The sequence below is a fragment of the Danio rerio genome, chromosome 7 (genome assembly GCF_052040795.2).
Source record: "Danio rerio strain M-AB ecotype USA chromosome 7, GRCz13ab, whole genome shotgun sequence".
Classification (NCBI taxonomy): Eukaryota; Metazoa; Chordata; class Actinopteri; order Cypriniformes; family Danionidae; genus Danio; species Danio rerio.
In genome coordinates, this window is record NC_141027.1 from 48,490,520 (window position 1) to 48,509,020 (window position 18,501).

General features: G+C 38.2%; 1 protein-coding gene across 1 annotated transcript in view; it reads right to left on the reverse strand.

Annotated features, from left to right (window-relative positions):
* The window catches only part of si:ch211-186j3.6, a 453,204-nt gene that overhangs the window by 263,218 nt on the left and 171,485 nt on the right, over positions 1-18,501 (reverse strand). The window contains exon 6 of the mRNA XM_087261712.1: positions 13,123-13,372. Within this exon, the coding sequence (XP_087117838.1) occupies positions 13,123-13,372 (250 nt within the window). The remainder of the gene's footprint in view (positions 1-13,122; positions 13,373-18,501) is intronic.

An 18,501-nucleotide genomic window follows, 5' to 3' on the forward strand; every position in this document is an offset into this window, starting at 1 on the left:
TGATGACACTAGCTCCATTGAGTGCATTGGGTCTGACATTGCAACTCTGAGATATGCAATCTCAGCTTGCATCATCATGGCGGCATCCAGATATTATTGGCCTACATTTTATTGTGTTTTATACAAAAATGCACTTATATTAATGGCTTTGCAACAATTGAATTGTATTGTGATGTAATATCAATCAGACTTGGACCTTTTAATGTAGACATTGAGAACCCCTGCTTTATAGGGTGCAGGCTGATGGGTCATATATGTAATCTGCTCCTACTACTGTACGTCAACAACTACAAGGTGCAGGGGATTAGTTGCTGATGCCTTAGCTTACTCTTCAACATATACATGCCTTTACATTACATGTTTTTTGGATGCCTTATACAACAACTCCACTTCTGTATAGATCTGCTACCGGGGTTACATGTATGCAATGTTTGCAGCAGCAGTGTGTTATATTTTTAGACAGCATGTCTGTACTACTGTCATGAGCAAGTCTCTGTACTTGCTCTTCGCCAATAAACATAGCAGATCTATGCAGCCAAGCTCAAACACATCAACCGTGCTATTTACATTTTTATTACCTTTCTAAATCTCTCAGAGAGATGCCATGACAGAATTGTTTTTTCAACAACCAGGATGGATTCCTTCACTTGGGCGACGTTGACCAATAGGAGCATGTAATCTGTTCTGTATGCAGCTGTTTAAATGGCAAATTGAAAGAGAGAGTGACTGAACTGCTAGGTGGACATGAAATGGAAGAAACCTTTGTGTAGTTATACAGTAGTGACAGTACGCTTGCATGTGTGATGTGACAGTAAGGGACAATGACAGATTAAAAAAAGATACACAAATGTTGGCAGTTGTATACTGGAATTAGTGTATAAAATAAAACAGTCAAACAATATGTTCTCATTACAAATGTATTGTAGGTCATTTTAATGCATTTTTGAAGGTAAATGTCTGTGTACTGAAAGTTTTGTTGTCAATTTTAATTCTAAGTAACTATAGCATTTGTGAGAACAGGGCTGCTTTGTTTACAGTTGTTGCAGGGAAATCACTTCTGCAGCTTTAAATTTTGCACCTCTTTCTTGCACAGAATGATTCTGTTTTTCTACTCTTATTGTTCAGAAAACACACACGTATATGTGGGAAACACTTAATAGATGATTACAGAGGCATTTATAATGTATGCGGCTACTAGATGACAGAATGCTTGTCATAGGCGTCATTTGATGATTGATTGCAAAGCAATGTGTAGTCTGGCATATCGGTACCCACAACACATCAGGATTTAATCTAGACAAAACTTGCATAATCTGACACAGCGACTGACGTAACCCACAATACAAGTTGGCTAGTCTGAATGGGGCTTAATAAAAGCTGTATTTTTCCAATGTACATAGAGTGCATCCGGAAAGTGTTCATAGCGCTTCACTTTTCCCACATTTTTTTGTTACAATCTTATTCCAAAATGGTTTAAATTCATTTATTTCCTCAAAATTCAACACACAATACCCCATAGTGAAAATGTGAAAAAAAATGTAAATGGTTGCAAATGTATTCAAAATAAAAACCAAAAAAATCACATGTACATCAGTATTCACAGCCTTTGCCTACTGATCCTTCTTGAGATGTTTCAGCAGCTTAACTGAAGTTCACCTGTGGTAAATTCAGTTAATTGGGCATGATTTGAAAAGGCATACAACTGTCTATATAAGATCCCAGGATCGACAGTGCATGTCATAGCACAAACCAAGCATGAAGACAAAGGAATTGTCTGTAGACCTCCGAGACAGGATTGTCTCGAGGCACACGGCTGAGGAAGGTTACAGAACAATTTCTGTTGCTCTGAAAGTTCCAATGAGCACAGCGGCCTCCATCATCTGTAAGTGGAAGATGTTTGGAACCCCAAAGTCTCTTCCTAGAGCTGGCTGGCCATCTAAGCTAAGTGGTCAGGCAGAAGGGCCTTAGCCAGGGAGGTGATCAATAACCTGATGGCCACTCTGTCTGAGCTCAAGCGTTCTTCTGTGGAAAGAGGAGAACCTGACAGAACGACAACTATCGGTGCAGCAATCCACCAATCAGGCATGTATGGTAGAGTGGCCAGACGCAAGCCACTCATCGCATGGAATTTGCCAAAATGCATCTGAAGGAATCTAAGTCTATAAGAAACAACATTCTTTGGTCTGATGAGACTAAAATTGAACTCTTTTGAGTAAATGTCAGGCTGTACGCTTGGAGAAAACCAGGCACTGCTCATCACCAGGCTAATACCATTAATACAGTGAAGCATGGTGGTGGCAGCATCATGGGGATGTTTTTCAGCAGCAGGAACTGGAAGACAAATCAAAATAGAGGGAAAGATGAATGCAGCAATGTACAAAGACATCCTAAATGAAAACCTGCTACAGAGTGCTCTTGACCCCAGACTGGGGTGACAGTTCATCTTCCAGCAGGACAATGACCCAAAGCACACAGCCAAAATATCAATGGAGTGGCTTGATGAATGTCCTTGAATGGCCCAGCCAGAGCCCAGATCTAAATCCTATTGAACATCTCTGAAGAGATCTGAAAATGGCTGTACACCGTCACTTCCCATCCCACCTGATAGAGCTTGAGAGGTACTGCAAAGAGGAATGGTCAAAAATTCCCAAAGATAGGTGTGCCAAGCTTATGGCATCATCTTCAAAAGGACTTGAGGTGGTAATTTTGCTTTCAAAGGTGCATCAACAAAGTATTGAGCAAAGGCTGTGAATACTTATGCACATTTGATTTTTCAGGTTTTTTATTTTTAATAAATTTGCAACAATTTCAAGAACTCTTTTTTTTTACATGAATTTATGGGGTATTGTGAGTAGAATTTTGATGAAATAAATTAATTTAATCAATTATGGAATAAGGCTGTAACATAAAAAAATAATGTGGAAAAACTGAAGCGCTATGAATACTTTCCGGATGCACTGTATACACAATATAACCAGCAATGTTTATAAAAAGTAATATAAATTGACTGAAATTAAAGATTTATTCATATGAAAGACAAACTTAACTATAAATAGTATCATATTTATCTATTTATGAAAGTATGTGCTATTATTATGACAACCAGAGACTTTCTATACAGTGTGAACAAGGCCTTGTCTTCAACATAGCTGTATGGCTGCTAATTCAGATATGCATTAAATGTAGTAAAGGGTAGGTCTAATTAGACTACAGCTATTAGCCATCTACATTTAAGTATTTCCTGAATCGGTTATACAGAAATGGCTGGACTAAACGTTATTCCTGCTTGTACAGCAGATAAGCTGCTGTAATAATCAGATATCTTGCTGATGACTGTACCTGTGCAGACGATAATTAGAGAGCATTTCATTACAATGCTCAAGTGTGTTTTTTAGCCCTCTTTCAACTTTCCCAAGTGCAGAAGTCCTCAATTATTATTTGCATGCTCACCTAATAAAACAAAATACCCTATAACAGTATAAAAAGAGCGATATAAACGTCTTTCCCCTCCGACACTAGGAGGAAATCAGCTTTTGTGCAGCATTTTTAGGAATGCAGCACACATTGTATGAGGGTACATTTCTCAAAATGACAACCGAAGACACGTTGCTGTTTTCAAAAGCAGTTTAGCAGCAAAAAAAAAAAGAAAGAAAAAAAAAGAAGAAGAACTAAAAAGAAACACACTTCTTTGCTCAACATGAAGCAGCATTCAGAACCTATTTTACTACCATAATGTGATGCATTTCTGAGTGCAACAGAATATTCAGTAAGGAAAGAATGTTAGCAGTTTGAGGCGAAGAGTTGAAAAATAAAAAGAAAGACTGATGTCAGCCAAAAAGAATGACTGCAGAGGCGGTACAAATGATTACATTTTGCATAAAGAATTATCTCTCTTTCGCTTTGAAATAACATGCATGAATGAATGCAGTGTGTACAATAACACCAAAAAGCAAACAGGGTCCTTTTTTGGATTTTGCATAGACTTTAATGTTCTAAGCAGACACCCAAGTCATTCACGTCTCAAACTCGCGCTCTCGGGTATAACCATGCAGACACAGATGCACACACTAGAATACAAATGCAAAAAGTAATTAAAAAGGCCTTTTAGGGGACTGGAAGCACAGCTGAAACAAAAATCTGCCTTGCTTGCCTGTTCTTTTTTGGACCCTCTGATCGAGGTCTGTCTGCCCACCCTCCACCCTCCTCTGTTCTCAGTTTCTCCAGCTTCAGCTGAATGCACGGCTGATTGAATCTGCCTCTCTGATTCAGTGAGCTCTCTGCCAGAAAATCAGTCAATTAAAATGGCCAAGGGCCATAGCTCCGCCAACAAGATGGAAAAAAAACAACAACAATAACAGTCCACAGTCAGCACAAAAGAAATATCAAAGAAATGAGACTCAAATTAAAGCTGCAACTGAGGAAAGACCTCATCGACAAGGTCTGGACCAGGGGAGATGGAGATGAGGAAAGGATAGGCCACATAATCAGAAAGATAACATTGTATGTTTATAGCTGTTTTCTTATTCGGTAACAAGAACAGCAACATTAAGTCAGAGGCAAAGACTGCTCCTTTTCAGAGCAAACAGACTACATTTACATGTGAACAAATATAATGTATATAATGTATATAATGTATATAATGTAATATGTAATAGATTACTTAAAGAACATGTATAATCTAATTGCCTTATATATACACTTACCAGATACTTTATTAGGTACACTTGTCCAGCTGCTCGTTAATGCAAATGTCTAATCAGCCAATCATATGGCAGAAACTCAATGCATTTAGGCATGTAGACATGGTCAAGATAATCTGCTGCAGGTCAAACCGAGCATCTAAATGGGGAATGAAAAAGATTTAAGTGATTTTGAATGAGGCATGGTTGTTACTGCCAGATGGGCCTGTTCTGAGTATTTCAGAAACTGCTGATCTACTGGGATTTTCATGCACAACCATCTCTGGGATTTACAGAGAAATGTCCAAAAAAGAGAAAACTTCCAGTGAGCGATGGTAAAAAAAAACATTGCCTAGTCTGATGAGTCTCAGTAAGGTTTCGGCGATGTCGACAAATTTTGCATCGTTCGTCTAATGTAAAACATTGCGATGGACGATGGCACCGTCGTCTTAGTCTGTGGTGAATTAATTGTTCATAAATAATTTATATCCTTGGCACACTTTGGGCCCATTAGTACCATTTAAGCATTGTGTCAACTCCACAGCCTACCTGAGTGTTATTGTTGACCATGTCTATCTGTTCAAGACCACAGTGTACTCATCTTCTGATGGCTACTTCCAGCTGGATAACGCACCATGTCATAAAGTGTGAATCATCTCAGTCTAGTTTATTAAACATTACAATGAGTTCACTGTATTCAAATGGCCTGGTAGAGTTTACCTAATAAAGTGGCCGGTGATTGTATATACAGCAAGTTAATAAGATCATACATTTTAAGTTGATAAAACTAGTAAAAATAATGGATATCACTACAGGTTAGTAAAAAAGTTGACATCTGAGTTCTGCTTACAGTTCCGGAACTAGAAGGTAAAATGTAAATTTTCAAAGTTCTATGAACGCTTCATTTGTAAATGCATTTCATCTCTATCTACAGTGAATGTAAGAAAGAAGAAGAAAGAAAAAAAAAATACTAGCCTAGAAGTGTAACAGTTAGAGGACTTCATATTATACTTCTGGTCACAGACACTCTTTTCATTTCTCAAGTCACACCACAATGACTAAAGTCGCATTGTTCTTTTGAGTGTTTTGAAAAAGTGATGATGCCGCGTCAAGGTTAACCAACCTGTCATAATGACTCAAGAAACTATTTAACAACAATGTATCCAACACAGTAATCCCTCAATACAGCATTTATATCAGAAAATCTAAATTTACAATGTTTGTATAATAATTATTATTTTTTTAGTCTTAGTCAAAAGTTGCCAAAAAAAAAAAATATATATATATATAAAAAAATATTTTTTATTAAAAAAAATATATATAATAAAATATATATAATAAAATAAAATAAAAATGATGGCATGGGGCATGGTGGCTCAGTGGTTAACACTAACACCCCACAGCAAGCAGGTCGCTGGTTCGAGTCTATGATTGGTCAGTAGGCATTTACTGTGTAGAGTTTGCATGTTCTCCCCATGTTCGCATGGGTTTCCTCTGGAAGCTCCAGTTTAACCCACAGTCCACAGATATGTGGTATAGGGGAATTAAATACCCTAAGATGGCTTTTGTTTATGTGGGTAAAAATGCAAGAATGTATGGGTGTTTCCCAGAGCTGGGTTGTGGCTGGAAGGCTGCATTAAACACATGCTGAAAAAATGCTTGGCGGTTCATTCTGTTGTGGTAACTCCTGATTGATAAAGGCACTAAGTCAAAAAAATAAATGATTAAATTAAATTAAATTAAATTAAATTAAATTAAATTAAATTGAATTGAATTAAATTAAATTAAATTAAATTAAATTAAATTAAATTAAATTAAATTAAATTAAATTAAATTAAATTAAACATGACAAAATTAGTTAACATCAATGCACACAAAGGTAAAGCTTCTGTTAAAGTCAATGTTTTCTGTCTATGTTTGCTTCTGGCCAACTATGTGAGCATCACTTATTTTGAAGTATAGGAAAACTCTCCACTGGGTAGTGAAAATTGCTCAGCTCATCACAAGGCCCATGTTCCTGCTCTTAATAACACTAAAAAAGCACATACACTAAAACGTGTTAAAGGACAGTCATCAAGATGTTTCCTTTCACCTGTCCCAGAGTGTGTTCACAGCACTGTCAGGAAGTGCAGGAAGTGTGAGAATCCAGGCCTAATCAAACACTACTGAGCAACTTCTTTGATGTCCATAGCCACTTTAATGGTCTCTGACACTTCAGACAAGAATTGCTGAACTAATGCACTTTCTGTACTGGTGAATTTCCTCTCTTTCTACCAATGCACTAAAAATAAACAAAACTCAGCGTGCTATCAAAGACTCTAATCACTGCAGTTCTTACCATGGTTTGCTAGTGTCTCTTGAAGCTAGGAGAGTGAGGATTACTCATGCAGCTTCTACTTTTGTCATAAACTAATCCCAGTAAAAACTCACCATATGGGTCACGGCACCAACATATCCCCTTTTAAGTGTACTTGCCCAACAATGATGCTAAGGACCAAAATTTCTAAAAACAATTGTTAGTGCCTTCTTGAGACTAGGAGGCTCCTAGATTGATACAGTTTCATCCTGCACAATTACAGCCATTCAGGATCTGCTTGCCCCATTCAGATTGGTCCTACTGCATTGGATGCATGCTAACAAGGACGCTAACCATTGCATGTAATGTGTGTGACTTTGAACCTGGTATGGTTGTTGGTGTAAGTATTTCAAAGATCTACTGGGATTTTCAAGCACACCTATCTAGGATTTACAGAGAATTGTCAGAATAAAATAAAATATCCAGTGAACAGCAGTTCTGTGGGCGCAAATGTCTTGTTGATGTCAGAGGTCAAAGGAGAATGGCCAGAATGGTTCAAGCTGATAGAAAGGCAACAATAACTCAAATAATCACTCGTTACAACTGAGGTATGCAGAAGAGGATTCTGAACGCAAAACATGTCTAACCTTGAGGAAGATGGGCTACAGCAGCAGAAGCCTACAATTCATACAGGCTCACCAAAATTGGGAAATAGAAGATTGAAAAAACGATGCCTGGTCTGATGAGTCTCAATTTCTACTGCAATATTTGGATGGTAGGGTCAGAATTTGGCATTAACAACATGAAAGCATGGCTCTATCCAGTCTTATTTCCCTGGTTCATGTTGGTGGAGGTGGTGTAATGGTGTGGTGGATATTTTCTTGGCACACTTTGGGCCCATTAGCCATAGCGTAGCTGAGTATTAGCAAAGTCCCTTTAAGCCAAGTCATTTCACTCGGCGGCCATCTTTGAAATGCCTCTCGGGCCGTATGCTTGGGCATTCTATCTGAATGGGGATACATTAAATTCTCCAAAACTACTTGCCAAGCTTACGATTACATTACATATTAAGAATAACCAATAAAAATTAAACAACAATCATCTATTTAGTTTCATTTCGAAATGTTTGTATCACACAAAGTCTACAGTAACTCATGTATGGTATGAGTCCCTCCCTTCGGAGAATTGTCAATCTATAGCGATCACTAATTGGCTCCTGTAATAGAAGGCTGCCTTTATTCGCCATATAGCAATCACTGATTGGCTCCTGTACTAGAAGGCGGGGCTTCATTCGCCAAATTGACAGTTACACATTTCCCCAAAAGTATACGAGTAACATGTCTTGTGTATTCTAGAGTCTTTGGTATTGGTACCTTGTTAAATCTATGCCACGAAGCATTACGGCAGTTCTGAAGACAAAGGGGGGTCTAATCTGGTACTAGTAAGGTGTACCTAATAAAGTGGGTGTAATATGATATAGTACTTTTTTTCTGAAAACTCAATCAATTAATAGTTTATGTACATTGATAACATGGAAAGGACTATTTAATTTAACATTTTAGAGTGTGTACTCAAATTCACATTCTCATTCACATTCATTAGGGATCATGTTTATTCATTCATTAATTTTCTTTTCGGCTTTATCCCTTTATTAATCTGGGGTCACCACAGCGGAATGAACCGCCAACTTATCCAGCACATGTTTTACGCAGTGGATGCCATTCCAGCTGCAACCCATCTCTGGGAAACATCCATACACTCTCATTCATACTCATACACTACGGACAATTTAGCCTACCCGATTCACCTGTACCGCATGTCTGTGGGGGAAACCGGAGCAGGGAGATCAGGCAAACTCCACTCAAAAACGTCAACTGACTTTGCCGAGGCTCAAACCAGCGACCTTCTTGCTGTGAGGCGGCAGCACTACCTACTGTGCCCCTGCGTCGCCCACAGGAAACGTTAAATTAATTTTAATTCAATATAAGATACTTTTCAAACTAATAATTATAGTCACAAGATTACGTTTTTCTCACAGTGATGCTATTTATGTTTCTGTCCGCATTCCCATAATGCCACAATACACCACAGTCTAAATCATAGAGAACAATATGAAAGACTTTTTATTGTATCCATACAACATATATAGTCATTTTGCATCCTTAGAAACAGAAGTGGAAGTTTACTCATACATCCTCAACTACTTTGATTTTGGTACTTTGTTTGAGACAATGTACCTTCTCTGGATTTCAAACTTGAGTTTCTGGGATGTAAGTGAGCAAAAACAAGGGTGCTAAATACTACAGAACACAGAGTTAGGTGTTAAGAGTGCCTCTTAAAGGCAGAGGATTGAGGTTTGAGTTCATTCTGGATATACTACTTTAGATTCAACCAGGATTCAAAGCTGAATTTTTGGCTTGGGCGCTGGGCACTCTAACAAGAATGCTAGAGACAGAAGGATCTAACATCACTCGCTTATGCCCAGAGAGTGAAATTCCTACTACAAAGATTACATTATACTTAAACCTCACTCCTACCCCGGTCACAACATCAATATATTGCCTCAGGTTCTACTTACTCAATCCTCAGGAGGATTTTAACCTGAGTTTCTGGCATGGGAGTTGTGCATGCTATCAAGATTGCTCAAGACCATAACCCCTATTGTCAGTTGCTAGTGTACCTCTAGAGGCCAGGGTAGTGAAGCTTACTCATACAGATTCAACTACTAGGATTGTGCACCAATATAACCCCTCTGAGTTTTAAACCTGAGTTTCTGAGATGGGATAAGGGCATTAAAGTCTACAGCCCCTGGAATTAGGTGCTAGAATGCTTCTTGAGGATAGGGGATTGATGTTTACTCAGACAGCTTCTGTATCTAGTCTCTGTTACATTCACCCTCTGAACCTCACGCCAATCCTTATCACAGCAGCAATACAACCCCCCTGCCGGGTCTACTTGTCCAGTTCTGAGGGAGATTCAAACCTGAGCTTCAAGCACAGAAGGCATAAAATAGAACACAAATGGCCACAACACAGTTCCCCAGTAAATGGTAACATATTGCAACAATTTTTCCTGACAGTGAAACAACATTTTGTTAGAGGTCACACTGGCACTACTATTGTTTTGCCAAATTGATAAGCAATGACATTCTCTTGCATGTGAGATACATCTCTGAATGCACCAAAGGTGTAGCAAAAAAAAGCATGTATTTTTTTTTAAGTGTGAACAGCATAAGCCATTTCAGCTCAGTTTAAAAACAAGTCACTAAGACAGCTAGAGATGAACCATAAAGGAAAGGACAATCAGCTTTGAAGGCATTCTGTTCCCCAAATTGCCAGCTATCACTATGGTTTTACTGTGGTAACAATAACCACGGTCAGAAACATGGGGATTCCTTTCAGATTTGGATTAAACAACTGTATATAAAATGCATAACTTAATATAATTATTGTAACATTATTGAAGTTAGTATTGTTAATACTGTCATGGTATATGTTTAATTCAAATCTGGGTCTCAACCCATGTTCCTGCCCTTTTTAACTCAAGCTATCATGAGATGTACCACTTTATAATAACTACACACTATAAACCATTTATAAAGCATTAGCAAATAATGAATTTATTATCTGTTAAGCATTAACTCTACATAAATAAACGTTAGTAAGCAGTTTATAACTGCAGCTGGAAATGCTCTATTCTTGACCTTCAACCACATTTATAATGTGCTTAATAATTGTACTTTCATACTTTCATTCATAAAGGGTCACGAAACACTAAAACACATTTTTTGAGCTGTTGACAATCGTATATGTTTCCCACACTGCTAAAAACACTAGGACACTAGGAACATTAGGACACATATATTTTTCTAAAAACTGAAAATTGGTTGTTTTTGCATTATTTCAATGAGTTTGAAACTAGTTTTTGAAGCTGCGTCACGGCCATGAGATCTTAGCGTGTATTCCAGCTTGTAGACTGGATGTTTTTACCTGGGAGTACCGTATTACGTCTCTGAGTGTGTTGCATTGATTCATGAGTATGGCTTAGTTCAAACGAATCAGCAGGCTCTATTATGTATGCGCTGCAACTTCATTAATATGCATGCTAGCTTCGAAAACTTTACCTGAAACAGTGTTCAGACGGCAGAGAGACGCCACGTTGTGTTTCCAAAAGGCGTGGGAAAAGAATAAGAAATAATTTGAGATACGGGTTGTCAGTGTTGCTTTTATAATGTGCTGCAGTAAAAACTTTGTTTTCATTTTCCCTTTATGAGAGCGCAGCTGGACTCACGTGTGGATCTGTGCATGCGACGCGCGACAGAAATATGTTTTTACTGAACCTTTTTTACTCTAGAGCTTTTCTCATCTGGAAATGGTGAAATCTGGATTTGCTGCTCATCTCCTTTAAAAAAAGACAGCTCCAGTGTGTGTTGATTTTCCTGTCTACAGATTTGGTAAGTGTGTGCGATCAGCACCCTTTCATTGTTCATTCAGATGGCAAAGTTAAAGTTTGTATGGTCAGCAGTACTCTTTCAGTGTTTAAAGACAGACCTTAATCAAAATGATTTCTTAATTAGTTAATTAATAAGTTCTTAATAAGTTAATTAGTTCACGTTAATATCACTACAGTATTATGGACTGAAAGATCCGCTGTAAATGCTGCTCTCTAAGTGTAAACAAGTGAACACTTCAAGCAAACTATTGCCGACTGTCGTGTTTAATTTTCTTTCTGACCTACCGAGTGCATCTGAGTTACCGAGAAATGCAGAGGTTTTTTCTCTTATATGACATGCGGTATCAAGCATTCCACCTTCATTAAACACATTGTCTTTCTCCCCTATGTGTGTGTTTGTTTTTCCTGTGTGAAAATCAGCGCGTGCCCAAATGGGAACTCTTATTTTTGAAATATAAATTATTGACAAAGTATGAAAGTTCAATTATTAAGCACATCATAAATGTGGTTTTAAGTCAATAATAGAGCATTTGTAGCTGCAGTTATAAACTGCTTACTAGCGTTTATTAATGTAGAGTTAATGCTTAACAGATAAGGAATTCACTAGATGCTAATGCTTAATAAATTATTCATAGTGTGTTTTTATTATAAAGTGTTACCAACATCATACTTGCACCCTCCTTAATGTACAAGTGGCTCAAATTTGCTCATTTTGAGGCTGAAATCAGCAGACATGCAAGAACTTTAATCAAAAGGTAAACACAATACAACACTCTCCATCCAGAGCTCCTTCACAGGACTTCACACTTGTAAACACTCGCTGCATCACGCTCGCACTGCTCTTACCACCGCCCACATTCGTCAGTGCTACCAAGCCGACCAATCACAAAGCTCGCCCTACGCATATGCGCAACATTATTCGAGAGGTGCGCGTCAATGTAAGAAATGACATCTTTGGGTAAATCATTCCTTACAAATACAGTATGTGACACTTTAACCACCATTTGGAGGTGCCCATGTTGCTGAGCAATGAAGTCTATATAAAACAATGTGAAGACCTGTGTGTCCGCCCTTACACTTTTTTTCCTGACCTTGAAAATATAATTTTTATAATATAATCTTTTTTCGATTAATCATGTAGCCCTAGGATAAAGTGGTCCTATTGAAAACAGTTAGTCTGAAGCCCTGCCACAATATCTACCATCAGTTTTTATTGTATTTCTTGAGGATCAGAAGGTTGAGGTTTACTCACACAGCTCCAAGCTAATCTCTGTTACATCCACTCCATAAAAAAAAAAACAACAACGCAACAGCAATATATTCCCCATCAGGTCTACTCAATCAGAGAGAGATTCAACCATACGTTTCCAGTAAGGGAAATTGGGACAATAACAAGAACCACAGCCTTGTGTTATTAACATAGCACAGCCTATACTACATACTATGAAAGCATCAGTACATTCTATGCATTTGTTCTAAACACGCAGCTAGTTTAGATGTGAGGCCACATCAACAACGTGGAAATACACAGAGCAGGGGTTTCGGGAAAATTACATGAATTAATATGTTAACTGCTACCCTGATAACAATATCTTGGCTTATTAAAATATTTGCAGCTTAGGGCCAAATAAAAACAACAGTCCTTAATTATCATGTTCCTCAAGGAGCGAAGGAAAGAAAAGATAAGCAACTCACACAGGCTGCGAGAACACTGGAGGCTCGTCGTTGACATTGGCCATTCGGAGACGCACAGTGGCTGTGCCGGTGCGAGGAACCTCACCCTTATCCACTGCCATCACTACAAATTCATACAGGTGGTTTTGCCTCTCGTAATCCAGAGGGCCAGCTGGGAATATGGTGCCATGGGCTGAAATGATGAAATCTGGGCTTAGCGTGTAGTATGTAATCTCTGCATTCTGCTCCGAATCACAATCGCTGGCTGATACTGCAAAACAGAGGGAGAGAGAGAGAGAGAGAGAGAGAGAAACAGGAGGTGAGTATTAAAACATTAAAAGTTGCACTACAGAGAAGTGCAACATCAGCTAATAGGATCAATCTTTATTTGAGCTTCCCTGTGTAAATAGCTCGGGCATCGGCTCTTGTCAAATGAACAACCAGAATGGTTATACATGACTGGCAATCAAAAGATCTCAAGTAGGAGTCTTATTGCATCTGACAACTACTGTAAAATGCAATGGCGTCAATAAGGTGTGAGCCTGTTTCAAATGAACTATGAATAAGGTGTTGCATACACAATAGCTGCTTTGCACATCAACTCAACTATTTTCGACAAAAGGGGTACATATTTCCCAAGCTGATATCTGATTTTACTGATTCTGCACTTTGGAAAATCAACAATTTCTGCTGAACAGTATATATATGCCATTTAGAGTTGTACTGTATGCTATAAACCACATTACGGAAAAGATCAATTGTATACACTGATTACAAACTATATTAAAGACAACTGGATAGAAGAATGCATGGATGGAAGATGGATGGATGGATGGAAGAATGGATGCAGGAATAGACAGATTAATGGATGGATGGATGGAGGAGTAGATGGATGGATGGATGGATGGTTCTAGCAAGACACAACTGTGTAATTGCCAATAAAGATGTGTGAATATACATTGTTATACATTTAATTGCAAGCCAACATAGGAAAGTGTAAACAAATGTTGATTTCATCAATGTCAATTGCTTGACACAAACTGAAACTTGACAGGTCTGCTGCAGCAGTAATGGTGATGAATTTGTGCACTCTGATCCACTCATTTAATTAATGAACGGTGCAATGCATCAGATAAAAAAAAAAAAAAAAAAATATATATATATATATATATATATATATATATATATATATATATATATATATATATATATATATACATGTTGGTTATTTTTTATCTTTCTGACTACATTTTATGTGTTGTTCATTCATTAGATGAGCAGATCAGTGCACATGCATTCATAGTTTTCTGTCATGTTCATATTACTAACACAGATAACCGTTCAAATTTCTGTTTTTGTCAAGATATGCAGTAACAAACATTTCTACATACTTATTTTCATTGACAAAATTAACACTGATGCAAACTGTAATAATAATAAAAAGCAGCAAACCAGGCTTATTCTGATTATGTACCTTTATATACATTTCTGGAGAGAGCAAAATACGTTTCATTAACTATGTGTACGATTTTTGAAATCTCAAATTTCTCTTGTGAGTGCCATTTGTGCCTGCTGTTCTTGCAAAAATCCACCAGTGGTCGCTGTTGATTGACTTACTGACTGACTAACCAACCGAACGATCCCCCGTTTTCAGTTTTTACCACATTCTAACTCTGCTATTTACTTGTTTATCTTTTGGCTTCTGTTTTGTTTTACCCGCTTTCTGGAACTGTTCTTTACTGGACCTAAACCCCATCATCGCGGTCAACTCTGCTCTGCACCTCAAGTCTGCCGACATACATGTCAAGCTACTGGACAGTTAGCAGAAAAGCTGTTCACATGCAGGTAAGCGGTCAGCTGTTTAGGGTGAAAAGGAACGCCATCATACCGTTCCCTAGAATTCTTTTTAAAGACAAAATGCAGCCATATGTAGCTCTGACTACATAATTTGCGATCTCCAGTATTGTATATGGGCTGTGTTTTCAGAATAAGCCTGTGTTGAAAATCAGAATCCAGAAATAGTACCACATACAAGTTCATACTGTCAGTGCAAATGTAGAATATTGCAATTCATTCATTCATTTGTTTGTTTGTGTATATTCATTATTTTTTTTGTTCGTTTTCATCCACTTTTCTGGGGCTGGGTTGCAGCAGTCTCAAGGGAGAACCTCAGACTTCCCTCTCCCCACACTTCCTCCAGCTCCTCCGGGTGGATCCCAAGGCGTTCCCAGGCCAACCGAGAGTCATAGTCCCTCCAGTGTGTCCTGGGTCTTCCCTGAGGCCTCTGCCCAGTGGGACATGCCTGGAACACCTCCCTAGGTAGGTGTCCAGGAGGCATGCAAAACAGATGCCCAATCCACCTCAGCTGACTTCTCTTTTTGAGGAGGAGCAGCGGCTCTACTCCGAGCTCCTCTTGGGTGTCAGAGCTCCTCACTATCTATAACGGTGCACCCTGCCACCCTGCAAAGAAACTAATTCCTGCTGCTTGTATCTGAAATCTTGTACTTTCAGTCATGACCCAAAGCTCATGACCATAGGTAGAATAGAAGCGTAGATTGACCGGTAAATTGAAAGATTTGCCTTTCGGCTCAGTTCCTTCTTCTTTGTTTCTATTTTAGTTAAAAATTCAGTTATCAGAATGTACATATCTTCCAGTACATTAAAGCCTCATTCACACTATGAGTGACTCACAGTGGCAAAGTAACAAGTGAAGGAGAAAAAGCTACTTCCGGCGACCTCCGTCTACGCGAACGACAGCAACCGTTGGCGACCAGGTGAGTGTGTAGAGCGATGCGACAAAGTTGAGAACCCATCAACTTTATGCAAATGAAGAGATGCTTTCTTGAGCGACAGCCAATAGGAGCACCGGTAGAGCTCACGTGATCCTCTCTCAGCTCGCTCAGAGGCCGGTTGTATTCTCCGTGCTGTAGATCTACACAGACGTGTTTGCAGTAGGTTGTTACTCAGAGCGACAGACAGCTACAAAGTTGCTTCTAGTGTGAATAGGGCATAAATAAGTACACCCAACTCTGACTATTGATTCTCTAGTTTCTTGCATAATCCTAATTGGATTAATCTTGCTGTTTGCTCTCAATCAGGACCTTCCAACTGCACACACAATCGGCCTATTGGAAGATCCCCCACCTAACTCAATTCCATCTACCCCAAACAAAATAAAAGATTCAAACAAATGGAAAATTCCATGCTTATTCCCAAGCTTCCGCTGTACATAAAGCTGGAGTACACCTCTCAAAAAAAAATCCCGGAAACCTCAGCCATTACCAATGTGACTGTTTCCACAGATGTTTAAATTATAAATTGTCCATCACATACATTATACATGCATGGTTGGTAGCCACATTACTGTACAAATGATTCTTGAAAAGTAGTCTTTCTTCTGTTCTCCAGGATAGGTTTAAGTGGAGCATGCAGGATATTTCGTGCTGGGAAGAGATAATTGTTATGAAGCCCACACAGACGGGTGTGCAGATGCTAGCTAGCGTGCACCTGCTAATCAGCACATCTGCTCTACACCTCACCGCATCACCTTTCCAGTTCTGCCAGGAGTTTCTGCGCTAAGCTCTCAAAATGTCTGCCAAGACCCGTTATTCTCCAAAGCGGAGGGGCTTTTTTTAAATAGCAGTACCTTTCCAGTGTGTTTGTTTGTCCTCTTTTGCTTGGTGTTGTGTCTGCATATGCATTCTGTCTGTCATTGTCAATTGTTGTTGTGTCCATTTCATTTCTGTGGTGCTTTGATGCCAGCTGTGGTTGTCTTAAGCGATTCCTTGCAGATTTATTTATGTCTGACACAAGTGGCAACTGAATTTTATAGAAGTTGTAAAATAAGATATAAAAAAAGATTAAACATTGCTATAATAAGGTTTCAACATGCACAAATATAAAAATATAAAAATATAAAATTTGTCTCTAGGTTAACACTTTATTTTGATGGTCCAATTGAGTATTAATAGACTGCCTGCTTAATATCTGTTGATACTGCTGCTAAACAGACATTTAACTCACTATAAGAAACTTTGCAAGTACATGTCAACTTACACTAACCCTAACCTCAACCCTAAACCCAACCTAATAGTCTACTTATAATCTAATGAGATTTAGTTGGCATGTAGATGCAATATAACTTAAATTAAAAAATGGACCCTCAAAATAAAGTGTGACCGTCTCTAGTTGTAAAAACCTGACCTCTATGAAATAGCACACAGCAACAGGTGCACTAATGTAAAATTAGCAAAACAATCTCACAGCAATTCAGAAATTTTTGATAATTTGTGTTAATTTATATTATCGCATTTGAACCTGTGTTGCCAGATTGGGTGGTTTCCCACCCACTTGGCCAGTTTTAAATGTGATTGTGCAGGTAAAAATAGCATTGGCGGGTTGACAAAATTTGGGCAGTTTTGAAACGTTAATTTTATATGCAACTTATTAAACAAAACATAGCTGTGTGCTCCTACTCCATTCAGTTAGTAGTAACCAGTGCTTAGCGCAAACTGCATGGGTCCACCCACAAGAAGGAAAGTTGAAGGAAAGCTATAGCAAAATATGACTTCCCAGACTAATTGGACTCCCCTTTACGTGCAACCACATCATGCAGCGCCTGCAGTTAAACTCACAGCAGTTTATCACAACATTTTTATCCATCATTTTTTTCCCCCACAATTAACAGCAAGAACAAACATAGAAGCATTGTCTGATGGACAAGCAGTACCTAATTGCGTTCAAAAGAATTTAAAATGCCAAACAGGATGAACGTATACCCTATTTCGATTGCAAAACAGACTCTGACAGGTAGTGAAATATACACAACAATAAGTGCAGTATGTCGGTTAGAGGGCGCAAATTTTTATATGTGATCCAGTTATGTTGTAGTTTTGTGACTGCCAGTGTTGCTTGCTGTATGTTTAAAAAAAAAATGACTATATTAAAATTTATATTTTTGGCTTGTTTGGGTGGGTTTTGGACAGCTTTTGGTCAGGAAAAAGTCATTTATATCTGGCAACACTGCTTTGAACGTTTTAGTCAGATTTGCTTATCAACCAATGAGTGATAGGGTTAGGGTGTGGAGGCATGACTACTTTAAAAAAATTAAATAAATTAAAAAACGTATAAATTAAATCATACAAATTAGCCTAATTTCCAAACTAGGTAAAATAGTTACAACTCCTCATGAAATCATGTATATCAGTATGTTAACCTGCTCAGTAACATTGTCAAAATGTCTTCCAAGATCTGCTAATCTCCAAAGGGTCAGGTTTTTATTAATATAAGTAACTTTGTAGTGTTTGTTTGTTTGTTTTGTTCTCTTTTGTTTGGTGTCGTGTCTGCAAATGCAGTCTGTCTGTCGTCGTCAGTTGTTGTTGTGTCCATCATTTCATTTCT